A 26021-nucleotide genomic window follows, 5' to 3' on the forward strand; every position below is an offset into this window, starting at 1 on the left:
AGTATTTTTAAAAACATTTTAAAACATTATCCATCTAACTTAAGTATTACTATACTACTGTTATTGCTGCTTCTATTAATTCTATCATTACTGCAACCACCACTAAAACTACAGTATTCTGCAGTAATTTGAGCATGCCTCCCTTCTATTCTTCAGTAAGCGGCGATGCAGGTACTGAGCCGATGCAGGATCTCACCGCCAGGGGGAAGCACCGCATTCGTCCGTAACTAAAATCGCGGTGACGTTGTACAGTGTACAGTATGGAAACAGAGTTAGAAATGCACATTGGGCAGGTGTGGAAGTACGTCTGCAGAGAATACATAAGTGATCGCCCTGAGCACACTGTTTTAATCCCCTAGTATACAGATTTAGACTAGTACACGTATTAAGGTTTACGAGGCTCAAAACGGTTCGGAAACTCTTGTTCTATACCGTTATTTAAAACCATCGGGTCACCTTACATAGCCGCTGGAAACGTTACTTACTGGAAAATGTTAAGTTTAGATGCACTGTATATATCACAGCTCTGCCCGTAAAAGATCTGGCATTTTCAATCGCATTAAATTGCCATTTAACTCTGATTTTCTTTCGGATCTGTGACGACGCGCTATTGGTGCATTTAATTCCCAGAGCGCTTTGAACAAGGAAGTAGGTGCATGTCGAGTCAGCCCGGCTCCGGAGTGGGGAGGATGAGCGGCTCCGCGGCCCCAAGCCTGCCCGCCTCCTGAGCCGAGCTCCGCCGCCTCACTGCCGGCATGGCTGCGGGCTTCGCTCCCCCGAAACTGTCCGAGTTCATCCTGACCGAGAGGCTGGGCAGCGGGACCTACGCCGCTGTGTACAAGGCGTACAGGAAGGTGAGTTCTCCGCGGCTCTGCCGTGCACAGAGCTTCCGAGGAATACCGACATTGCGCTCACAGTTTCCCCACTTTGATAAGACACTTTGGATTCTGGTAGCAGTAGTAACATTCATTTTGATTATTGCAAAATATGGCCGTCAGAAACCAGAGTTTCTGTTGAAAAGCTTTGATATAGACTCGGCAGTGTGAAAAATCACCATTCCTTCGCTTCAACCACCAGCATCGGTGTTGTGTTTGCAAATATAGGCGGCACATACACAGCTATACAGTGGCCTGTAGCACTGCAGATAACGTGAGTCTGTGTTTTTCATGAACGAGTGGTTTCGCATAAGCACACTGAACTTGGCTGGTGATTTTTGAAGTTGTGTTTTACAAATACATATATGTAAGTTGAACATTCACAGTGTAAAAATACAATTTGTAGGATTGCAGTTTGTTTTTACTGTGATATTTCTTTCCAAGAGCCAAGTGACTCCAGTGAGTCCAGCCTTGTAGAACTTAAATGTATGATCTCTGACTAACGGAGACAGATACACTTGTGTCACATACACTGTTGGACCCAGGATTCAGTTCTGTATCTCCCAAACCCTTCCCTGCTCCTGACACTGCCCCACCACCACAGGGCAGGAATGCTGTTGAGAGTCCTGTCTCTGGAAAACTCTCCTACTGCACGTGGAGACTGGGTACACTTCCTGATGTGCTCCAGGGTGCAGGAGCAGGTGAAGAGTAAGCTCAAGGGTGGGGCAGAGTCATGATGCAGGTGAATGGTGGGATCTGGACTTGAGGACAAGCTGCACTCACAGCGACTGTCTCGCAGAAGGACAGCAGGGAGGTGGTGGCTGTGAAGGTGGTGGGGAAGAAGAGTCTGAACAAGGCATCCATGGAGAACCTGCTGACGGAAATCGAGATCCTCAAGACTGTGCGGCACCCCCACATTGTGCAGCTCAAGGACTTCCAGGTACCCCATCTCGGAGCCACACACAGCCCTTTTCTGAAGGTCTTGCAGACACTTTCCTGAGGGGCAAAGCGTACTGCTCTGTTGAAGTAGTTCAGCTGGGTAGCTGTGTCAGCATGCGTAGGCTGCAAAGGAACAAGTAATAGGTGTATTCAATGCTGAAAAGAGAAGAAAGAAAACACAACGTTTCGGCTGTGGAGTAAGGTTACACACGAACAAGGCGCAACAGCCTAAACGTTTTGTTTTCTTTCTTCTCTTTTCAGCATGGAATAAACCTATTACTTGTTCCTGTACTGCTCTGTTGTCTCCAGAGATGTAATGACCTGAGTTGTTGTGCGCTTTTTAAAAACATGTTGCGGATGATGCAGAAAGGAAACGCTGTGTCTCCAGGGTGCTGTTCCCCACAAGCTGTGTGACATCACTGACTAGGGCAGGACTCAGTACGGTGCTTGTGAGAGTCTGAGGGCTGCACTGAGGGGAGCAGTCTGGCTCCTGCTGCCAAGCTGTGAGACTGTCTGCAAGGCCTGAAAGCAAAGATGTACTGTTAGAGTAGAGGAAGCCTGTTGGTCTGGAAGCCTTACAGTATCATGACAGTTTTTCTAAAGAGGCCAAAGTCTCTGAGCTTTCTAAAACTAATTCATGCTCACTGAGTGGGGGGAGTAGTAAAAGGCACTTTTCCACCTGTTAAACGTCATGTAGTGATGTTTGTTCTAGTGCAATAAGGCCAGCTTGCCTTTACACAAACCTTTTCAGCTTGAGGTCCAGATTTATTATTGAAGTTCAAGCAGGTAGCTGCATCAGCATGCGTAGACTGTAAAGGAACAGGTAAGGTTTATTCCATGCGGAATGGGAAAGAAAAGAGACGTCTCAGCTGTGGAGCCTTCTTCAGGTATAAGGTAAACCAGCAGTTAATGAAGCATAGGAGAAGATACTTCGAACAGTTAAGGGGCGTTAGAGCAGAAATGTGGAACTATAGGTTTGGAGCGATCTTTGATCCTCACAGTCCTGACGTGTTCCCTGAAACAGTTTCCCAGTCTTCTTCCTGTCTCACCAATGTAAATAGCTGGGCTTATTCTGCAAGAGATGCAGTCAGTTAGGTTGCTGGATATATACAATGTCATCTTGGTGATCCAATATTGTCCAGATTTATTATTGTCACTCCATTGCCAGTCAGGTGACCTATAAACACAAGTATGAAAGTAAGTAATTACTTTATCTCGAGAGGAAGCCTTTAGCTTTGATGAGTACTGTACATTGTACATGTTTTCCTGGGACAAGGCACACATGTCAGACAGGAGTTTCAGCAGACTGGACTGGGGTTCCACTGGGGTCCACACTGTGGCCACGGACAGAAAATGGATGTTGCTTTCTTAAACGTTTATGACACCAAATTCAAGGAGGTTTTTGACTTCTGGACTTATTCTGAAGTAAACCAGTAGTTGCAAATAAAAGTATAATTTCAAATTTAACAGAACCATTTGAAAGCCGAAGAAAGACAGGTGGATGTGTGCTCTTTATGTTGTTAGCCGCAGCTGTCCGCAGGGCGCTCTCCTGGTGGGGGGGCGGTGGACTGATGATGCTTGTCTTGGCTGCAGTGGGACAGTGAGAATATCTACCTGATCATGGAGTGGTGCTCCGGGGGCGACCTGTCTCGCTTCATTCGCAGTCGCCACATGCTGCCGGAGAGAGTGGCCCGCCGCTTCCTGCAGCAGCTCGGTGAGTCCTGCCGCTTCCTGCTCCTGCTTGACCAACTCCCCTGCTGGCCCTGTCCTGGGTTCGTAGGCTGTCCTTACGCTGTCGCCCAGGAAGTGTGTGGCTCAGCTGATGGGAGTGTGGTAGACCAGAGCCCTGACTGTGCTGTGTTGCGTGTCTGCAGCCTGCGCCCTGCAGTTTCTCCATGAGCGGAATATCAGCCACCTGGACCTCAAGCCTCAGAACATCCTGCTGAGTGGCAGCGTCCTCAAGCTGGCAGGTACAGTCTGACCACAGCTTCCTGCGCACAGCCCCTGCAGGCTGTGGGTCCGAATTCAGGACACCTGTGTGTGGCATCGGAGGAAATTATGTGGACAGAGCTGAGTTTGGTGAAGTACTACTGACGTCAGGACAGCAGCACAGGATAGCAGGTGTTATAAAAGTGCTGTTCATTAGAAAGTCATGATGAATTTGCATCTATTTTTAAGTGTTCCCTCTGAAATAAACTCAGATTGAATAGATATGCACAAGAGAGAAAAGCTGCATTTTCTGATCTGGAAAAGCCCGTTTACTCCCTTCAGAGCGCTCATGTTTGCATATTCCAGTGGGTGTCCTGATCAGTAGGCAGTAGTTTACACTGTATGGGCCCTTCAAGGCCTCGTGTGGAGCGCCCCGCTCACCGCCCCTGTGTCCGTGTGCAGACTTCGGCTTCGCCCAGTACATGTCTCCCTGGGACGAGAAGCACGTGCTGCGCGGGTCCCCCCTCTACATGGCTCCGGAGATGGTGTGCAGGCAGCAGTACGACGCCCGAGTCGACCTCTGGTCTGTGGGGGTCATTCTGTACGGTGAGGCGGCTCTGGGGGGCTCCGGTCGCGCCGCGTCGCGCTGCACACGCTGCGGGTCCCCTGTTCCCCGGGGCGCTCTGGGCTCCGCAGGGAGCGACTTCGTTTGCACCTTTGCTTGGCTGGGGAGGCCGGACAGAACTTCCCAGTACCTCTCGCTGTGCCAAGAGGAGCGCTGTGACGTCTGCAGTCTAGTTTCTGTGACGCTTACAGGAAATGTAACGCAGGCTGTACTAAAGGGCATCTGGACTGGGGGTATTTACTTTCTTTATGGAAGGCTTTTGAGGTCATGTTCTAGATGCCACATCACTACATGGCCTGAAGTTTATGAATACATCTGAATTAATCTGTTTATTTCTGTGGGCCATCCCCCTGCCGGTATCCCACAGCGCTGCCTTGTCGCAGGCGAATGTGGCTGGGTGCCTTCGGCCTCTCGGAGGAGGTCTTATTCTGGATTCCTGAAATCAGTCAGTTTCAGACCCTTCTAGTGCATAAGGAAGGTTACTGATGAAAGGAGAGAGTTTCATCCTTTCTGCTGACTCAGCTGCTAAAAGGTCATTCATCTAAGGCTCTTGTACAAGCCTCTGATCTGCTAGCAATCAGAATTTCAGTATTTATTGCCCATGAAGTAGCAACTTTTAATTAGGTTGCATACATTAAATTGTACTGAACTTTGAGATTTATCTATGAAAAGTGCACTTATCAATAAAATTTATAACTTATTTAAATCTTTTTCTTTTTTGTTTTTCAATTGGCCCGCTACACCTCGATACTCTCTGTATCTTATCACATGCCAGCGTGGCTCTGCAGCCCTGCGGTGTTCTGGGACATCGACTGCTTCTGCCTCCTGCCTCAGGGCTCACCTGGCATGCGGCGATGTCCCATGGCACCGTGCGTTCTGCTGCGCTGCCTAAGACCCGGTCTGTGTCGTTGCCTCCTGTGTGTGTTCAGAGGCCCTGTTCGGACGGCCCCCTTTCGCCTCGCGGTCCTACACTGAGCTGGAGGAGAAGATCCGCAGTGACCGGCCCATCGAGGTGAGACACACCTGCCACAGGAGCAGGAGCGGAAGTGTCCCTCTGTGTCCCTCCGGCAAGCACAGTGCCCGCAGCAGGAAGCAGAGGCAATGTCAAACATCTGATATATCACCAGTGGACCCAGTTTCATCCTTCACAGTCCCACATCTGTTGAAAGCCATGCCGCACCCTCAGTGTCCTGACGCCAGCACGCGTGGTGGAGGTGTCCTTGAGGCTGCTGCCTGCCTGATGCGATTCCTTGCGGCCAGAGAAATGCTTTTTCACTCCCTGATAGCAGCTGGACAGGGCATTTCTCTAGCAACCTCAAGGACAAATCTCAGAGTTAATAATAATCAGAATTCCTCTTGCGGAGGAATAGTTTTCTCAAAGCACTTTACCTAGAGGGGACCCCAGTCACCCACCAGTGAGGTGCAGCCCCACTGCACAGATCAGGCAGAGAAGTGAGAAACTGATTCATCATTCAAAGTAAGGAAGTTCAGGAATGACAGATTCCACAAGTCTAAGGTGAAATGTAGTCAGAACACCAGGGTTAGCGCCCTTGTTTTCACAAACGGCTGTGTCTTCTTGAATGACAAAGCCAATGCCACAACCTCCCGGCCGACCTCGAGTAGCGCAGCGGGACCGTTTCAGAGTCCGCTCTGTCTGAACCAGTCCGTTGTGACAGCTGGACTGCAGCTCTGGAAATGGATGTTTACACACCATTCAGTGTTGCCAAAGATTTTGGAGTTAGAGATAAAGTGTGATCAAATATTTAAAGACCTTGTGTGTATTGGATTTGTGTTTTTGGGAAAAGAGTGGAAAGAGCCATAAGGAAGATTTGAATGAGAGGAGGAGAGTTCTTCACCACTAGAGGGCAGCCTGCGCAAGTTTAGTCCAGTTTGTCAGAGCATCTCTGCTGAGTCTTTGTTCCTGCTAAACCAAGCAAAGAATTATAGTGTTAGAGAGCATAGCATAGAGAGCAAATCTTATAGTGTTGCAATCCCATGCCATATGTTTTGCCATAGATAAACTATGATAAAGAAAATAATACAGAAAAGAATGTAAAGTTTCTTGAAGTGAATACATGAACACATCATGTGCAGTTATTCTGTACTGATGTAATGCTACTCACATTTCATATTATAATTTTACCACAGTCTATTAAGTTTATTAAGTCATCTTGAATACTTGATAATGTGACTGTTGTCCCGTCTGCTCATGAAAAAATCTCTTTCTTTTCACAGACTCTTATTGGAAAAAAAAAAATCAGATCTATTGTTTGCCTGCTCGAAGGGCCTGAAAAAAAACTTAACAGCTTTTCTTTTATTGTTATTTAGCCAAGTCTGTGTCTGATTGAAACTAAAATCATAACTGTCCTGGTTTTTGTGGGCATTGTGGTTAAAATGTGGGTTTAAAAACCTCCAAGAACTCCAAGAATTCCTAGACATGAACTTGGCACCCAAAAGAAACTTCCCACAGTATCTTTGGTCTGAGAGGAGAAAAATGACCAGGGAGCCTTTTAGATCAAAACGTGATTATATCCCCCCCAGATCTGTGGTCCTCAGCACTGGATCTGGCCTTGGCTATTATTTCTCCTTTCCCTCAGAACACAGTTCCCAATCCGAGGAGCAGTAAGCTCCTAGCTAAGGCTCGAGTTACAAGAGCAGTTTTCTCTTCGGCTTGGCTCTGCTGAGCTCCCGGCTCGGCTGAGAGGGTGCAGGAGTGTGGCGCAGTGCCTGGCTCTTTCAGCTGGAGGTGCAGCTCTCCCTGGGACAGGCGCCTGCTCAGACTGTCTGGGAATTTGCTTCCCCTTGTAAAGACAGACAGGAAGAGAGCCAGACAGCCCAGGTGGGAGGATGAGGGGAGAATGGAGGGGGGTGGTCTGGAGATATTTTGGGGGGCGCCCGCGTTTCTCTGTGCCTGCGCATCAGCAGGTGCAGTGTCCAGCCCCTGGTCAGAGGAGTGGCCAGGCTGCTGGCTGAGACACCAGAGTTCACACGGCACAGGCACAGCTCCGGGAAACACGGTTGTCACAGTGAGAGCTGGAGACTGAGAGGGAGGCCCCCAGTTTGTGCTTTTGCTCTGTAATTACCAGTAGGTTTTCTTCACTTTACTGTCTTGGTCCTGCTGAATGTTGTCACTCAGATGTAGTTGTTTTAGTTATGAGGAATCATGTTTCATGTGAGATTTAAATTAACTTGTGCTGTTTTTTTCTGGAAGGTTATTCTTTCATACTTTTGTCTTGTGATGCAAAACCCCTTTTGTTCAGAATTCAACAGTATGCTAGTAACAGAGTCACGCTAACAGCGATGTGATTGTAAATGAGTGTCCGGGCTGTCTGTGCAGGGCAACGTATCGTTCACTGAGACAAAGATAGAAATGGTCCCAGTTCAACGGCCTCTAAACTGCTTCCCGCCTCACCAGCACATTTTATCCACATAGATCTCCTGGAGTCAAGGTCCCTATAAACTGCGGATAATGGGCACTGAGCTGTGATTAGAGCTCACATTAAGGCTTTGTGATGCTTCCAAAGGGATTTTTTTGTTACTGCATGAAGCTCAGTAAGGGGAGAGTGAAGTGTTCTTGTAAAGTGTATGTTTTCTAAAACAGCTGGTCTAGCAGGACGCCTGTTTTAGATCATGCTGAACTCCAGGGGGCTTTGGAAAGCTTGACTACACAACACCAGTATGTGTTCATAGGAAATTACAAGTATAATTGATAGAAAAAACAAATTCACATTGCTAGAAATTTCACATCTTAAGAATGGGAAAATCAATGAGGAAAATTAATAAAATTCTGGTTCTGAAAGCAAAAACAAGAAAATGTAAAGCAAAAGTAAGTGGGAACGGCTGGAGAGTTTAAAGAAAGACTGTTAAGACATCAGTAAAGAAGCGAGGAGCCCGGCGCTGCCTGGTTCTCTGCAGGGCTGAAGTATTGATTTTGACGGGATGTGTGGATAACGGTGGGTGAGCTGCTGATTAAAGGGGAGGTGTTGGTGCGAGCGCTGCTGTGGAAACTGGGGTCCCCCTGGCCAGGCCACTGTCTCCTGTGTTGCAGCTGCCGCCGGGGGTGCGCGTGTCCCGGGACTGCCGAGACCTGCTGCTCCGCCTGCTGGACAGAGACCCCGACAGCCGCATCTCCTTCTCCGCGTTCTTCGCTCACCCCTTCGTCGACCTGGAGCACATGCCCAGCGCGGAGAGCCTGGGGAGAGCCGTGAGTCCCCATGGCGATTCCGGGCTTGGAGAGTTTCCACCAATGAAAAACCATTTAATTCCATTTTTAAAGAGGAGATAGAAAGCAAAAGAATGAAGTGTGTAGTCGGTGCTTCAGTGTCCTGGAGAGGCTCACAGGTCTCAGCCCATTTTTGCTTTCCCATGGTAATGTTTATCGGAAGTGTTATTTTTCGGTGGCCAATGAGCAGCTTGAGATTTGTTTTGTAGTGTATCGTTGTGCTAAAGGCAGATGTAAATGGTAGAACCTGCTCGTGCCTCTAGGAGGTGTGACTGTACAGTACCACCCACACCGACGCTGCAGGAGGGAGCAGAGGGCCAGGTTCTGGGAGAAGCTGGACAGGTGTCTGTTGGGCTTGTGCAGCAGTGGACTGTGGTCTGGACCTGTGCAAACCCATCATCTGAATTTTCTCTAGGATTAGGAGGCTTAGAATGAAGTGGAGATGATTCACACGTAATTGTGAAAAGTTGATTAGCTACTAATTTAGGAAGGAAAAAGGTGATTTTGCAGGAAATGGAATGGAGATAATTTTTTTCTTGCATACATTTGTACACGGGTTTTATTTTTTGGTTTCAATCAACCTTGATACTTGGATTCCAGTTCTAATTTTCACTGGATTGTGTCATTAGAGTGACCTGATAACTCTTGCGATGTTAAAGTTCCCTTTCTATGCGTTTGTGTTTCACTGCAATGTGGAGCAGCAGGGCAGGGTGTCGCCTTGTGTCTCGGGGTGCATGCCTGCTTTGTGGGGCGAGTGTCCACTGTCTCTCTGTGTGTGTCTCACCCAGACAGAGCTGGTGGTCAAGGCTGTCCAGAAAGACCAGCGGGGGGATTGGTCAGCAGCGCTCTCCCTCTACTGTAGCGCACTGGAGCACTTCGTCCCGGCCATCCACTGTAAGGAGCCGCTACTGCCCTCTGAACCCATTCCACTGCCTGCGGGCCCTTCAGCCTCTGGGCAAGAAAATGTCCCAAATAGAGATTACTACTATTTCCTACTATAGTACTATAGTACCTGAGAAATGCCTGTAAATGCTTTAATCTTTCTGCAGTGTTTGAGTTTCCTCTTTGGCCCCAGACAACTTGTTCTTATTGTGTTTTGTAGATGAGACTGACATCCAGCGCAAAGAGGCGCTGAGACAGAAGGTGAGTCGCAGGGATCGGGGGCGAAGTGTCATGAGTTCCTCTCACTGCGACATTCATATACTGCTTCTCTGAGGGACAAGCAGAAGCACAGCGCTGGCGGCACGCTCCCACTGTTCCCTTGAGACGCTGGCATCTGCCTGTGAGAGAGTGGTGCTGTCACAGGAGAGTCGGGGTCAGATCGCCCCTTCCCAAGGATGGCCATGGGGCAGCTGTGGGAATGATGGGGTTCTGGGGTCCCAGGGAGATGTGGGGGTAAGGGGTGGTGGACATTGACTCAACTCAAAAAAAAAAAACGAATACCAAAATCTCGATTGGTTTTTGCAAGTTTGACAGATATGTTGTTAATGTACTGACAGTAACATGAAAATTTAAGCAAATATTTGACAAAGTCTTAACTGGGTTTTTGTCCTGCAGAATTAAATCTCTATGCGGAAAATGTGTTTAAAAGATTTATTTTGTTGGATGGCTCACCATCAAAGGGTTAGGGTTAGGCTCTTCTACGAGTCATGTTCTAGGGACTCTAGAACAGAGTGTTCTAGAGTGGGCTTCGTCGTGTTAGGGAGAGTGGCTGGGGATCACCTGTGAGTCTTACCCTGAGCTGCTTGATGGGGGGTCTGACAGAGACCAATCAAAGTGGCTTAGTTTCCGCTGCCAGCTGCTCTGTAGTACTGTAAGTGGGTCTTTCTGGTAAGTGGTACTGTAGTGCCGTGCACTAGGGCAGGTGATGCTGAGGTTTCCCATAGTGTGTCAGTGTCCGTGTCTGTAGCAGGACAGAGGCTGGTCAGTGACTGATGCTGAGCTTTCCTTCAGGTGAACCAGTATGTTTCCAGAGCTGAGGAGCTCAAAGCACTGGTGGCATCAGACAACAAAATCATCTTTGAAGAAGCCAAATCAGCCAGGGACATTTTGAAAGGTAAGAGATGTATTAAAGCTTACTGAGTTAAGAAATAATGTTTTAATGCACACAAGGGACAGTGTAATTTTGATGAGAGGCTGAGTTTGCCCTCAGGATAATACTGTACTATATTAAGGGGAAGTTAGCTCAGATTTTGGTTTTCAAAAACTGCTCCTTTGATGCATATTTTTTTAACTGTCTAAGAGATCCATCCTTGTTTACAGATATAATTTGTCACCTCTTGATAATGAGGCATTTTTGCGGTACAGTTTAAAATCTTTCGGGTTGTTTTAGCAGTAAATGCTGCAGTGCAGAAACCCATCAAAATTCTAGTTTGACAAACAGGTTTGCGAAGAGAGACAGGAGGGCAGTTTGTCTGGTGTTTTAGGGTGCAGTACAGAATGGCAATGTCTCTAGCACTGCTTTGAGACCTAACCTGACCCATGTCCTTCCCCAGAAATGTCTCGCGGTCTTCCCCGGCTCCTCTCCGCACTGGAAGTGGCGTCTGCGGCTATAGCCCAGGTAATGCAGGACTGCCATCTGTCCGTCCTCTCCGGAATTCCTGGTGTTTGGAATGGTGATCAGGATTTCCGCTGTATAGTGCCCCCTATTGACCTCACAATTCAGCAGGGAAAGAAGGAGCTCCTCTTAAAGACCTGATCCCTCTGGCGCCCAGAGTGGCTCTGCTGGGAAAGGTGCTCACTGCATATGTAGCTAGAGGCTGTGGTCCACACATCCCGGGTTTGAGACTGGATGTTTGCTCAGTTGGGTGAGGCCTGGAGTTAACAGGCCAGGGCTTTCCTGGACACAGCCATCTTTTCATCAGTGCTGAGCTGTTGGACAGAAGCACGGAGCTCACTGTCTACAGATGAAGAGGACATTCTCCCCCCATGTCGCATAAATAAATGCAGAATTATTTTTTTTAAAGCAAAAATATTTTAAAAAACTAAATTTAAATCATGTTGGCATCACAGATTCTGTGTTGCACAATGAAAAAATTTTCACCCACTGGTTTAAACTGATTTCTGTTCTTGGCAGCGGCTCAGAGCGATGACCCTTCGCGAGTTGCTGTGTTTAGGAAAACCCGATGTGGGTGTGAGAGAATCTGTGCAGTAACTGTCTGTCCTGCAGGAGGAGGGAGGCCAGGAGAGCCAGGAGACACTGGACCTGTACCAGCAGAGTCTAGGCGAGCTGCTGCTGGTGCTGGCAGGTGAGGGTGGACACCCAGGCGCTGATGGGAAAGAATTAGCTATAACAAACGTTTAACAGCAGTTAGGAGGGGCAGCACTGTGGTTCAGGGGTCAGAGTTCTGGTCTTGTAACTGGAAGGTTGTGAGTTCGAATCCCAGTTGAGACACTGCTGTTGTACACTTGAGAAAGGTACTTCACCCGAAAGTCTCCAATAACATACCCAGCTGAATAAATGTCTGCAGATGTATTTTGCTTTGGATGAAAATGACTGTATCTGCGTTTCCTTCTGAAAGGCAGTGTGTGGTCTGCACACTAGTTCGAGGTCTCTCCTCCATCACATACCTAATTTATCCTCTGATTTCTTGCTGTTTTCATGTTAATGCTATTATTTTGAAAATCGGCTGAATGTAATCACCTGACAGAAATATTTCAAACAGCTGCATGTGCTGTTTGCAAATCGCATTCAGAACAAATTAAATTGTAATGATTGATAAGAAGGATCCTTAACCCAGGAGGTGTAAATTACCTTTATGGGTCATGTAAAACATATCGGTTGTGGTTTAAAGAGAGGAATTCAGTTGGGAACTGAATGCTGAAAACTGGAGCCACTAATTGTGTTATTACAATGCGATGTGACAAATCTCGCAGAGTGTCTTTGATACAGTGTATATTATGCTGCTTGCCAATTTTTTTGTTATGATCCATATTTTGTTCGACACGCATTGAAGTGTAAGATTTTAAATATTAGATGAAAATCATCATCTCATACACCAGAGATGGGCTCACAGTAGCTCCTTCTCTCCTTACATATGAGCTACGTGTCCTGTAGCTTGGAACTGTTGTGAATTATGAGGGACAGTTGGGTAAAATAATTAAAAACCCTTTAAAGTTTTTAATAAATTAAACTCTGTCAGCACACTTTGGACAGCTCCCTGCACTCCTCTGCTGTTTTCTTCAGCGTTCTCCTGTCTCTACCTGCTCTCCTTAATTGTTTGTACATTCAAGGATTCTCTTTTCAAAATGCTAAGGCCTTTCTTGTACTCTTGAACTGGAACCTGTCAGCTTTAATAAGGAGAGCATAAGACAATTTGAACACATCAATGCAGTTTTAATAATAAAATAGCGAAACAAATGGAAGAGTTTCAATGTCCGTCTTGGTGCATGAGGCTATAAGAACTGCACACTTTGCTGTTGGCTCGCTTTCTGAACCCTTTCAGGACTGCAGAAATTGCCCTGAGGCTTAGGCTAAGGCTATATATAGAGCTGTATATTTAAGCTGCTTGCAGTTTTGCTATCTGAATTTAGTCTTTCTGGTGTATTTTTATTTTAATTAGACATCTTAGCTTGTGAAAAGTCCTGCATTTTTTCTTTCTATGTGATCATGTGTTAATTTACATTTCCACCTGTGATATTATAAAGTCTTTAATAAAGCCACACATTCCTGCCCTTTCATATAGTTTTACAAGATTTTCATTGAGAGCATATTAATTTCAGGTGCACAGCTTATGACCACAACAGAAGCACTAGGATGTTGAGATATCTTTCCTTGCTGCTGTGAGTGGTGCAGTGTAAGTTAATTGTGCCACACTGCTGTGTCTCTTGAGCACTGCGGTTTCTTTTATATCTGTTTTATGTTCTTATAACCTAGAATTAAATCAGAAGTAACAGCAGAAATGCAAATAATGAATACAAATGTTGTGGCATGTTATCAATTAATAAATGTTATTAATTCCTAAATTTAAAATTATCAGTCTACAGCAAAGTACTACCAAAAATCTGTAAAAATGAGTCTTCCTTAACAAGATATTCCATTTGGTCTTGTATTGATCAGAAAAAGACCATAGATTATTACATTATTAAAAAATGAAGACATTTTTCATTTTGCAGCAGAATACCAAAAAAGTAAAAAAGATGGTAAAAAACTGAAAAATCAGGTTTGTGTTGATCTTGAGAAGTTGTAAATATCCAGGGTTTTCTCATTTTGTTTTCTAGTAATGCACTCATTAAAGGCCTGACTTCAGCTTTTCTGCTAACCCTGTCTGAGCAGATCTCTGTTTTTCTTTGGCTGTGGGTTAGCGTTTATTAACTCAGCCGCTCGATTACCTCATCTGGTGACAGACACCCCTCACAGGACAAGCCAGATGTGGGTTTTCTTAGCTCAGTGTGCAGAATGCCAGTGCATGTGTGTGGTATATGAGTAGTGCCATCTGTTTCAAATTGAGCTAGCGCAGTTCATTTGTCAGTATTATTATACGTTGGAAACAAATAAAAACTTCTTTATTCTAATAGAGAAGTGCTTAAATAAAGCCCCCCTTTCCAGCAGGATCGAGGCAGATCTCTAACATTGAATGTTAGCCAGACTAAGGCGGTTTCTTCTCAGTGACCCTCTGTGGCTTGATTTGTGTGGTTCTGTCCTGTGCCACTCTCCTGTGTCTGTTTTTCACTGTCTGGCACACTTGACTTTTGTCTGTCAATGTTTTACAGAAACATTGGTGTGTTGTGATAAAACATTTTGGTGTATAAAGCAAAACGCCTACACCTTTTCAGATGCAGGAAGAATGAATGTTCCTGGCAGTAGTACTGATTTTCACCCATCCTCAAGAGGTGTGTTTTTCAAACCTATCGGGATGCAGAAGTGGAACGATGATCGCTGGACATGTCACGGTGTGCTTCTCAAGTTGTTGTCCTGCTGCAGGTGTGGTGACCAGCAGCTGTGGTCAGGAGTGTGGATCTCAATTCAATTCAATTCAATTTATTTTTATATAGCGCCCTTCACAACAAGGTTGCCCCAAGGTGCTTCGGGATCTGTCCCGAAGGAGTCTACGCTGTCCTCCTGAGGCACTGATTCTACCTCATGAATTAGCTATAAGATCAGCATCAGTCCCTCTTTGATCTCAAGCCTGTGGTTGAATGGTATGAAGGACAAATCCTCTCCAAGATGACCAGGCCTTGTCTGCCTGCCTGGCTTTCCTCTGCTGTCTGCGCAGGTTGTGCAGCCTGTCTGCGCAGGGTAGTCCACATGGCTTTGAGGTTGTAAGAACTTACAAATGTGCAGCATTCATGCAGGTGCTTTATGGCTGTTGGCTCTGCTGGGACTGCACTGTAGCACGAGAGCTGTACTCAAGGGACAAAATACTAGGAATCTCCAGATACATCACCTCTCTCGCTGGCGGGCAGTGTGTAGTTGGATTGGGAGCCCGAGACAGGCTTCGCCTTCCATCGCCCTCCCTGGCCAGAAACTGGTGAAATGTGCTGTTCAATCCCTGACAGAAGGCAATCCTACTGAAAGAAAGGCATGGAATTGTACTGCAGGTATTTCCAGACCCTACTGGCGTGCATCCCATACGCTGCTCAAGGCCCAGCATGCTGTTTGTGGGCTGCTAGCGGTGCGGCTAATGAGTGTGTATTTAATACAGAAAGCACATGGATCATGGGCGCCTGTGGTGTGACTGGTCTCCTTCTCTCTGTGCTCTGCAGCGGAGCCTCAGGGCCGGAGGAGGGAGCTGCTGCATGGGGAGGTGAGGGCGTCTCTGCGGCCGGGCTGTTGGCAGGAGAAGCGCGTGTCGAGCAGCAGCAGACGTCGTACTTCTGCGCCCCACGGGGACACCCGCAGGAAGCAGCCCCCACGACTCGGGGCGTGGCTAATAGAGGCCCGCCCCTCGTGCTGGAGAACGGTGGAACTGAAAAAGGAAGACGTCGCTTCAGCCAATATTAACAGACCCGTACAATTCACACCATACCTGCTGGATAGTTAGGATGTAGAGGCTGGCCCGCGGTTCGAGCTGGGGTTGAGCTAGTGTGAAGAACAAGAAGGCAGTGGTGTCCAGGGCTTCTTCGGAGTCCTTCTGGCCAGAGCCGATCCTCTCTGCATGTCACAGGTCTTTAATCTGAGCAGACGGCAGTTCTGTCTGGGCCGTGCCCTGTTCATAACGGTTTCACCTATTTACTCAAGCTGTTCAGACACAACGGGCCTTAGTGAAGTAATAGTGTTTAATACCTGATTAGAAGAAAGACACACATGGACCTCTGGAGTTCGATCCTTAGAATGACTTTTTTTTCCTGATTTGAAAAAAAACTAAATAATCTTAAAATAATGATGTTATTTTCATGAGGCATAAATTTGATTATCTCATGTAATTTGGCATGTGAAAGAAAAGTTATTGTGTAGACTTTCCATAGACAGACTTCAATAACAAAAAGGGAAGATTAAAGACGCTGAGACTGTGGTGCCCTCATTTGAAGTTTTATTGGTGTTTAAATAAATTCAGATGCCGCTATAATAATCTAATGCTTAGCTCAGAAGTGTGGAAAATCAAAAACATGTGTTGACAAAAACAGCTTCAATAACCTCAGTGTTGTTCCATGCAACTAAATTTAATTTACATGCAGCCTTGTAGATCAGAGTCGAGAATCTTAAAAAGACTCTGAGCTGAGGGAGGTCAGAATCATCTCTGATGTACTTGTTGGTTATTGAAGCATGCTCTGCATGTACAGTCAAAAACTTGCATTGAAAGCTGGCTTAATTGTAGTTATTTTTAGTAACCCCCCTTTTATTTTTTAAGATACAATATGTTTTAGAATCAGCTGCAAACAAAGATTGCGAGCAAATCGATAACTTCATTTTTAATCTGTTCTATTTATCAGAATAGATGAATAATCAGTCTTCATAAATGGTTCATTTTAAAATAGCAGGTGTTAACGATTTGAGGTAATGCATGTACTGGCATTTTTTTTTGAGTTCTAGCACTAAAATTAAATAGCAACAGGTAAAAACAAAATTATTTAACCTTGTTTTAGAGCTTTAAGGATCCCTTAAGGTCATCAGTAAGAGACTCCATTTCTTTCTTCTGGCAGTGCAGTGTGCGTTATGTGAGTATGTGTTATGTCTTTATCTGCAATGAGGGACATCTGACACAGATGTGAGCTGACCTGACAGCTCTGCGTATCCTCTGTCTGAAAGACTCCAGGCACATGATGGAGAGGAGCACAGGCCACTGTGTTCTGCATAGATGGAAGCAATAGGAGAAAAAGATCTTGAGTTATTTAAGGAAATAGGCAGAAAGGACACTTTCTCAGGGATCTCCCACCTTGTTGGAATGAATTGAGCTTTACACAGAAATGCAAAATTCTTGATATTAAGGGTTCGTGGTGAAATGTGCGGGAGCTGTGGATTTCATTTTGAAAGACTGGCTGCCTAGCGAAAGTGTTGCATTGCGGTTTTCCTCTATGGGTTTGACAGTACTGATAATGAACTGAAAGTGTTTAAGTATCAGTAATGAATAAAATCATGATTCATTGATGAATGGATGTGTTTGCCTTTCTAGATTAAAAGCCTGATGAGCAGAGCAGAATACCTCAAAGAGCAGTTGAAGGTACAGTAAATATCCCACCTCTGCCGCAGTGAGAGCTTGTCTGAAGGTGCTCAGCGTGTGCCTTGTCATCACTGACGCAGGGTAGAAAAACCTGCTAAAGCTGCATGGAAAGGCGAGGAATCTTTTCTTCTAGAATTTTTTTTTTTTAAGCTGGACCAAATCATATTTTAAGGTTTTCTGAACATTGCAGCATAGTGCTCCTTTAAGACAAGTGATGCCAATGTAAAAACAGAGCCTTTTTTATTCTTGCTCAAAGTAACTTAACAAATAATCTAAAACCGTCACTATTGCCTCAAAGCCAGAAGTCACCCAGTTGTTGCTGATCTGTTTGTTCCGAGTCTGTATGTTTGAGGCCACTAGATGAGTTGGTGTTTGCCACTAGATGAAAGCATGAGGCATCACAGAGATCCTCCTGTAACAGACTCGGGTCTGCTCTCCTCTCTGAACCTCAGCCCAGACAAGGCTTTTTGCCCTGAGCTGCTGCCAGACAACTGTGGGGCCCTGGGCTGATGAGAGGGCTGGAGCTGAGAAGAGAGGCCTGGGGCTGGGGCTGGAGCTGAGAGGAGAGGGCCTGGGGCTGGGCCTGGGGCTGGAGCTGAGAGGAGAGGGCCTGGGGCTGGGCCTGGGGCTGGGGCAGAGAGGAGAGGGCCTGGGGCTGGGCCTGGGGCTGGAGCTGAGAGGAGAGGGCCTGGGGCTGGGCCTGGGGCTGGAGCTGAGAGGAGAGGGCCTGGGGCTGGGCCTGGGGCTGGAGCTGAGAGGAGAGGGCCTGGGGCTGGGCCTGGGGCTGGGCCTGGGGCTGGGGCAGAGAGGAGAGGGCCTGGGGCTGGGGCAGAGAGGAGAGGGCCTGGGGCTGGGCCTGGGGCTGGAGCTGAGAGGAGAGGGCCTGGGGCTGGGCCTGGGGCTGGGCCTGGGGCTGGGCCTGGGGCTGGAGCTGAGAGGAGAGGGCCTGGGGCTGGGCCTGGGGCTGGGCCTGGGGCTGGGCCTGGGGCTGGGGTTGGGGCTGAGAGGAGAGGGCCTGGGGTTGGGGCTGAGAGGAGAGGGCCTGGGGCTGGAGCTGAGAGGAGAGGGCCTGGGGCTGGAGCTGAGAGGAGAGGGCCTGGGGCTGGAGCTGAGAGGAGAGGGCCTGGGGCTGGAGCTGAGAGGAGAGGGCCTGGGGCTGGAGCTGAGAGGAGAGGGCCTGGGGCTGGAGCTGAGAGGAGAGGGCCTGGGGCTGGAGCTGAGAGGAGAGGGCCTGGGGCTGGAGCTGAGAGGAGAGGGCCTGGGGCTGGAGCTGAGAGGAGAGGGCCTGGGGCTGGAGCTGAGAGGAGAGGCCTGGGGCTGGAGCTGAGAGGAGAGGCCTGGGGCTGAAAGGAGAGGGGCTGGGGCTGGGGTGGGTTGGGGTGGGGTTAAGCCTGGACAATGTGGTGACAGTGTCCTTATGTGTTTCTCAGATGAGGGAGACACAGACAGAAGCTTCGATGGACAGGGATCCTCTCTCTGAGTCCGTGAAGAGCTGTGAGTATTTGGACCTCTGCCAGATTGGGGATGAATCAGTGTGGAATATGATGCAGAACAAAGTGGTCCCAAACTGGAGGCCCATCGTGCTGGTTTTATTGCAGCCAATCCCAGTATATTAGTCTGCTCTCTGAGCACAGTCCCTGAGCTTCATGCATGTACAGTACAAGTCATCAACATGCTCCGGGTGCAAACTGGCTCGAAGAAGCACCTCCTGTTGCCAGTGCGAGCTGATGATGGAGGAGGTGTGTAAAATCTGGTCAGAACAGTCCTGGGATGTGGCTTTCTGCAGTTACTCTTCCAGACTGACTGTCCTTTTTTAAGGATGTTTTATTAATGAGAGTACTGTAGGTTATTTAGGTTTTATTACAATTTTCTAGATCTTGAAATCAACTAATTCTTTACGTGAACATCACCTCTTGCGCTATTTACACTGCAGAGTTGTTTCCGCTGAGAGAACATTTTTAATAATCGACTGGCGCTCTCATAGCTGGTATCTTGAGGGAGACGGAAATAACTTTTCCTTTATCTGAATTTACCTACACCTACAGATATTTAACCCCAAATGAACAAAAACAAAAAATAAAATATATTTAATGTACAAAAAATGTAATTTGTGCTCCTGAGACTACAAGTATTGACCTTTCTCTTGGACTAAGAACATCTAAGTTACAATTTCCTTTGAGATCAGATAGTAGTGTTTTGTCAGGTATATGGTACCTTCTCTTCATTGGGTAGCTCTAATCCTGGAGTTTCATATTTTCATTCAGCTTCAGAGCTTTAGGACTTAATTAAGTTATGACAAGACTCTAGATCAGCTGCTTTCCTGGTGTCAATCAGGTGCTGATTGAGAGGATGTAAAACCTGCCACTGCAGGAGTAGAGCTGCTACTCTCTGGCTGTGGTCATTACTATAGAAAACCAGTGAGATCTGTTGTCACCTAGTGTTTATAATACCATTCATGAGCGTCACTGGCTGGTATAAATGATCTAAGTGAGAAATTCTACCAATTCTGTGATGCCTGTATTACAAGAGATTGACAGCTAGTTTAATGCCATTACATTAAAACATACAACCGGATTCAGACTCGGGTTCAGAAGAGCCCTGTGTAATTTGCACCAAAGGTATGATCATTAATTCGGCTTAGAGTCCATGAGCTTTAAAAATGAGGTCTTCTAGCCCCGCTTTGGTCAGAGGATCAGAGCCTGCCCCAGCTGTGTAGCCATCCAATAAATTTCACCTTGTGAAAGTGAATCTGGCTCTTACCCTGCAGGCACCCCCTGCTATTTCAGAACTGAGTGAAAACATCCCTCCCTCTCATTCTCCAGTTCCTGAGCTCATTCTAGTTGCAGGCCAGCTCTTCCTGGCACCTGGGCTGGGGTCGGGGGGGCCGGCCTCTGTGGGCTGGAGGGACGGGGGCGGGTGGGGGTGAGGGGTGCCTTTGAACACTGAACCCAAAAGCAGCCCCTGCTGTCTCTGCTCAGCCAAGCTGAGAGGCGGGACAATGGGGAGGTCCATTATGTTATCTTGAACTCGGGGAACATGAGGCCGGAGCCTCGGAGACAGTATTTAGAGTGTGGAGGGGAGGGAGCCCTGTCACATGAAATAGTGTGCTCTGTGAAGCCGTGTCTAGCCCTTGCCCTGTGAAGAATGTACAGAATAAAGGCAGGTACCTGCATCTGCTGTGCTGTAAAGTAGAAAATGGCATTTTTAGAGGGCTGGATTTAAATTCTAAGCATGTGAACAAAGGGTAAAGAACTCCTAATATACAAAAAAAGAACAGCTCTGGATCCGCTCCTGGGATTTCAAGCAGTGCAGTGCTGCTGGTTGTTTTCTTTAACGATTAAACAGAGTTGCGAAAAAAAATCAAAATATCATGTTCAATGTATTGTTTGCTAAATTTCCAGACTTTCACTCCTTTTCCATTTTTTGTTGAGAAATGGCGGTGTACTGCCTGTGGAGCCCTGTATCAGGGTGTGGGCTGGAGGGCAGCAGGGCTGGTTTCAGTGTAGACGCTGAGCCAGTTTCCCAGGGCTGGTCATGACGATGGACCTGCGGTACGGGCTCCCGGTCCTGCTCTCGCCCTCAGTCGCGGGAGGTCAGACAGGCTGGGGCAGAGGGGCGCTTGGCAGGGCTGTGGGCTGGCGGCCCCTCCCCCTTCTTCCCGTCTCGCTCCCCAGGGACGTCGGAGGCCCAGCCTCACCTTCGCTCTCTACTTTTCATCGTCGCTGTGAAGGGCACAGCCAACATCTGAAAACTAGGTTTTCAGTTTTATCTGTAGTATGTGTGATTGCTACGTTCAGATTAATGTAGTATCAGTGTTACTTATGCTGAGTTTTATTTGTCAGAGTTAGGAAAGGCTGCATTTGACAGCTTTTTTATCAAGTGATGGCATTTGTTCTGCATTCATTACTTTGTATATGAAATGCAGTTTCAGTTTTTCCTCTGTGCAAACAGCTTTCTGGCCATTATATCCACTCTGTCGGTATGTGCTCAGCCTGCGTTTTCTTCAGTTTTATGTTTGGACCACTTAAGAGCCTTAAAAATTGATAATTTGATTGATAGAAGCAGTAGAGGATAGTGTTCAGGCTGAACCAAAAATGCTGTGGCCCACATGAGCAGAACTGCACCAGTTGGCACATGGTCGTACTTGCAGGTGTGGTGATTCTGGATTACACTTGAACCATAATATGGGAATTAAAAGAGCGATGGAACCTGTAACAGTACCACGATGGAGTAAAAACTGTGGAATTAGCTAGAACTCCAGCAGCAGCTCTGGCAGTTTCACCCTAATGTGGCCTGAGCTGTTGGGTTTTTGCTTTTGGTTTTCTGTTCTCATTTTGAAAGCTAATCTTCACACCCCCTGCAGAGCTGGTGGGGATTGTTTTACAGCACTGTGGACAGTCTGCAGAAAACGGTACCTGTAAACCCAAAGCAATAATTCCAGCACTCTTCAGCTGCTGATAGAGCTCAATGTGGGCATACTTCTCCAACAGCACATGGTTTTGCTTGGCTTGTGCCCCCCCATGTGCCTCAGGGCTGACCTCTGCAGCAGAGCGTAGCCCTGGTCTGTGATGCAGGGAGCACGTTTCAGGACCCTCTCCGGCCCACAAACACAACACTAGACCCAGCCAAAACAGCAGCTGAACAATGTTTATACAGAGCCCAGCTGACAGTCTTCTAATGATCCCTGCTTCCTAGAAACAACACGCACCAGGGATTTCTCGCACGGCTCAGCTGGGCCGGCAGGCTGGACGTCTCTCCTGGCTGAGGAGCTCTCCTCTCACGGGCTGCGTGAGAGTGGAGTTTCTTCTTCAGTTGAAAACCTACTTTCATTTCTCTCTAGCCCGGTTCTCTCTCAGTCCAGAGCACTCGGTTCAAATTTCCCCTGCTCCGTCGTGCACATCCAAGAGTGTTCCCTGCTCCAGTCTGGGAATGCTGGAAACTTCCTCTGTGATACCAGTTGGTGTCCTACGAAATTTATCAGCCTGATTTGGTATTGGAAGTGTATATATACATAAAAAGTCTAATGTAAGACTAAGATTATATACGCACATAATGTGTATATATATATAATCTTCATTTCATATAGCTGTTTTAATTATGTATATATTGATTTTACATAAATCGTCCCAACCCCCAACACAAAATATGCAAATGCAGAACTGAGGTCTAAAGGTCTTAATCAAATATTTCAAACTTAGATCTTAAATCAATTGCAGAAAATTTGAGCAAAAGTGTGAGCAGAGAATTTTCCGTGTGAAATGTCGTGTTTTGTCTGAAGGAAAGCAGAGTGGGTGCCAGTGTGACACGCCGCCCTGTCCAGCCTGCGGACAGACAGCTGCTCCTGCACAGCTGCAGCCAGCTGGTCAGGGCTGGACACAGTGCTCAAACGCCCAACACTTAGTCTTCATGAAGCCTGAGCTCAGGTTCACTTATCCCAGGGGATCAACAGCTCTCAAACAATCAACAAACGTATCTGCTCACCATTTACATTTTATTCAGATTGTATTTACTTTGTATTTTATTTTTATTTTACACTAGGGATTTATATTGAAGATTGTTTCAGAAAGCTTAATAATTAGAGTTAATTTAAAAATCAGTACAAGAAAGTTTTGGATTTGTATTCAGGGAGGATGCACTGCGAAGAAGAGTAAATCATTCTGAATATTGCCTGTCTAGGTTACACAGGGCCAGAGCTGTGATACAATCATGCTTCATGCTTCATGTCTTATTTTAACTGTTCGATTGACGAGGGTGTGTTTTTGTGTTGAAATTGCGGTTTTCTCTCCTAGCCTGCTGTTTGCAGTGACCCTGGCCAGTGACATGAGCTGTGTGTGAGGGCGGGCTGGAGTCCGGGCCGGCCCAGTTGCTGAAACCTGGACAGAGCGTCGTCCCCCCCACTCTGGCCCCCCTGAGCGCCGCCGGCTCCGCAGCCAGGATGGGCACAGACCCTGTGGCACCAGCCTGATCACTCAGGGACAGGCTGCTTCCCAGCTCTGGAAACTTGTGCTCACTGCGTGCTTTGCTGAATTCAGTGCTCTGTGCTGTCGGGAAATGGCTTCAAGCCTCTCTGTCCTCTTCAGGCCCTGGGAGAAAATGGGCTATTCAAATCCAGACCAGTAGGGTCTTCCTTCACATAGCAGAACAACTTTTTACATTTCAAGTTCACTATCAACAGCTGCATCAACAGTCGTGTTATAGTTCACTGGAGCTCAGGTAGTTAACAACAGCTTGGTTTGTAACTGTAAAGAAACTGCATGGTTAGCTTGCACATACATGCAAAATTATTGTTATTAAGCATTAGTTGATCAATGAGCACACTTTAAAATTAAGGAATGGAGAGAGAATCACCTCAGAAAATATTTTGAAATAAGTTCTTAATAATGATTTGTTTTTAAATTGCACCATGAGATCTACTCTGCACCATTCATTTCCTGGGTTGTGCTTAGCGACAGTCCTTCCGCAGGCTGCGGCTCGCTCTGCGGTAGCTCTAGCAGCTCCGTGTGATGTAGGACTCGGATGTGTCTGGGGAGCAGGGTCTCCCAGGACAGGCTTGGTGTTCCTGCAGCCTTCCACTCCCAGAACCAGAGCTTGCTGGTGTTCACACTCGCTGTGGAGGCGTGCCCTTGAGTGAGTTGATTTATCAGCCTGCGAGTACACAATTTGTTTAGTTTTTTTGCACTTATTGATAATTTGTGTATTTGCTTTTTCAATGAAAGTGAATGATGTGTTAAATTTCAGATTTTTAAAGATTTCCTTGTTTGTTTCTCTATGTTTTAGTCTTTTGTTTTCACAAACACCTGTTTTGCTCTCGGTCGGTGTCAGTTTTCCCCTTGGCTGAGTGCAAGTAGAGTAGGAGTGCAGAGTGGGCTGCTGTTGCACCTGTGAAGAATTCTAGTGCACAAACGGGCTCTGTGAACAGGGGGCTCAGTCCTTCAGTCCCTCAGTCTCGGCTCTTGCAGCAGAGTGCAGAGGTGGAGCCCTGAAAGTCTGATCCATAGCACCTCTCTGGCAACCAGGAGCAACACACCTACCGTTGTGAGAAAAAGTGGTTTTAGGGTGTTTCGTCATGCAGCATGGCTGGTTCATCCAATGGAATGATGCATTTTTTTACAAACTCCTGGGGACTGGGCACAGAATGAGCAAAAAGGACCGATACTGAAGCTTTATTCTACTCATCATGCCAACAGCAGCATACAGTCCCAACATCACTGGCACAATAGATTCAGAAAGATACTGTACCTGCTGTTCATCACAGCCATTCAGTCACAAGACTGAGTGATTATGGCCAGCACTCTCAATCTCTGGACTGTACAGTCCAGCAGTGCCTTGCTGTGTTCTGTGTGTAATACAAATGTTCCTGACGGCCAGTCTGTGGCAAATGCTGAATTAAGATACTTGGGACTTTTATTTACCAATACTTGAAATGTATCCCCAGAAACTGGAAAGAGTCTGATAACTTTTTCACAACCAAGATGTCCACTATTTTATCAGAGTAGTGCCAGTAAGCCACCTCTTTATTCCAGACATCTATATCATCATTACTGCTGTTATTGTTGCTTTTGTTTAAAAACATGTTGCTATGATTCAATATATATTTGATTGCCAGTTTATATATTTATTTGATTGCCAGTTTAATGGAAAATAAATGTCTTTTTTTTCTTGTTTAATCTGTTGGATTCCTCTTTTTCTTTGACAGGTTCATTTTATTTCATTTTCCAAAGAATTTTAAATTTCTTTCATACTGTACCAACAAAACAGTCATTTTGTGTGTTTTAAACAGCTGAGGGAAGGGATCCTTGTCCTTTAGCAACCAGTGCTCATTTCATTTAGGCTCCATCCCTCTGCACAGATAACTGGACATCAGGGGAAACCAGCTGGTCTCCCAGAATTGTTTCCAAGGTTTTGAATTTGGTTCTTGTAGAAGGTGTGCTGTTTATGTCCAATGTCATTTGACCCAGGATGGACAAAAACAATTGGGTCTTTACCTGCTTTTACTAGGGGCCACCTCAGTTTGTGACTCGCAGTCCCAGCTGGCTGTCTCACTTGTTCATGAGAATAGTCTAATGACTGGCCAGCAGTTCTTTTTTCTCTGATTTTGGTGGCTCTGGCACTGATTACAGTTCCTCTGACTGGTGTCTGGACCCTAGGATCAGCTGCCTTCAGCTCCCACTTCTGGGCTGAGCCACCAGAAGCTGGAGCGGAGCAGACCTGTTGGGCGGGGTGGACTGCACAGGCAGCAATATTTTACTTCCTCGGAGAACCTGACACCAGGCCCTGTATCCGTGCTCTGACGTCAGGAGTGAGTAGCTCCTTGGCAATGGCATTATGCTTTCATTATGCCTACGGTTCTAGTGGATCCATCTCGGGTGTATTCATGTTATCGAGGCGGTTGGTTTTACAGCTGATGTCTGGTTATTGACATTCATCCAGCATTCTCTCCTGCACAAGCCACAGATCACCAGCTTGAACACCATTTGCACAACATCTATTAGACGTGGAAACCCACCCTGGAGAATCAGCCCTCCTCAGAGCTAGAAGGCTGCCAGCTGTTTGTGGTCTGAAGTTCTAAAGTAGGCCGCCTGTTCTTGATCTAAATCTCTACCCAAAGCCCTACGACAAATACAACATAAGTTTAACTCCCAAAACAAACTAGATTCCTTAACTGATAATGCCAGGTCACTTAACAGGCTCCATGTCTTCCTCCAGGAAGGCAAGCATTCAAAACTGTCAACTAAAGCCCCTTCAATGGTATCTTAAACATTTCTGGGAATTAAGAAAAACAGCAGCAGTTGTTGGTTTTCTACAGTTAAAATATTAAGAAAATCTTCTCT

General features: G+C 46.7%; 1 protein-coding gene across 4 annotated transcripts; it reads left to right on the forward strand.

Annotated features, from left to right (window-relative positions):
* The first annotated feature begins 286 nt into the window (after positions 1-286).
* ulk3 (unc-51 like kinase 3) lies at positions 287-24857 on the forward strand. Of its 4 annotated transcripts, XM_088921306.1 has the most exons (16): positions 287-854; positions 1675-1815; positions 3408-3528; positions 3689-3784; positions 4206-4349; positions 5298-5380; positions 8417-8572; positions 9379-9484; positions 9693-9733; positions 10544-10646; positions 11086-11150; positions 11760-11838; positions 15296-15336; positions 17143-17190; positions 18621-18684; positions 22980-24857. In XM_088921306.1, exons 1-16 carry the CDS (start codon positions 756-758, stop codon positions 22994-22996), a joined length of 1404 nt encoding a protein of 467 aa, XP_088777432.1. In that variant the 5' UTR covers positions 287-755; the 3' UTR covers positions 22997-24857. The 4 variants fall into 4 exon arrangements, with proteins under 4 accessions (XP_088777432.1, XP_088777431.1, XP_088777434.1 ...); XM_088921308.1 differs by lacking the exon at positions 4206-4349 and having other exon boundaries at positions 312-854; XM_088921305.1 differs by lacking the exons at positions 17143-17190; positions 18621-18684; positions 22980-24857 and having other exon boundaries at positions 15296-15689.
* The last annotated feature ends 1164 nt before the right edge of the window (positions 24858-26021 follow it).

Source organism: Atractosteus spatula, chromosome 7, assembly GCF_055471065.1.
Source record: "Atractosteus spatula isolate fAtrSpa1 chromosome 7, fAtrSpa1.hap1, whole genome shotgun sequence".
Classification (NCBI taxonomy): Eukaryota; Metazoa; Chordata; class Actinopteri; order Semionotiformes; family Lepisosteidae; genus Atractosteus; species Atractosteus spatula.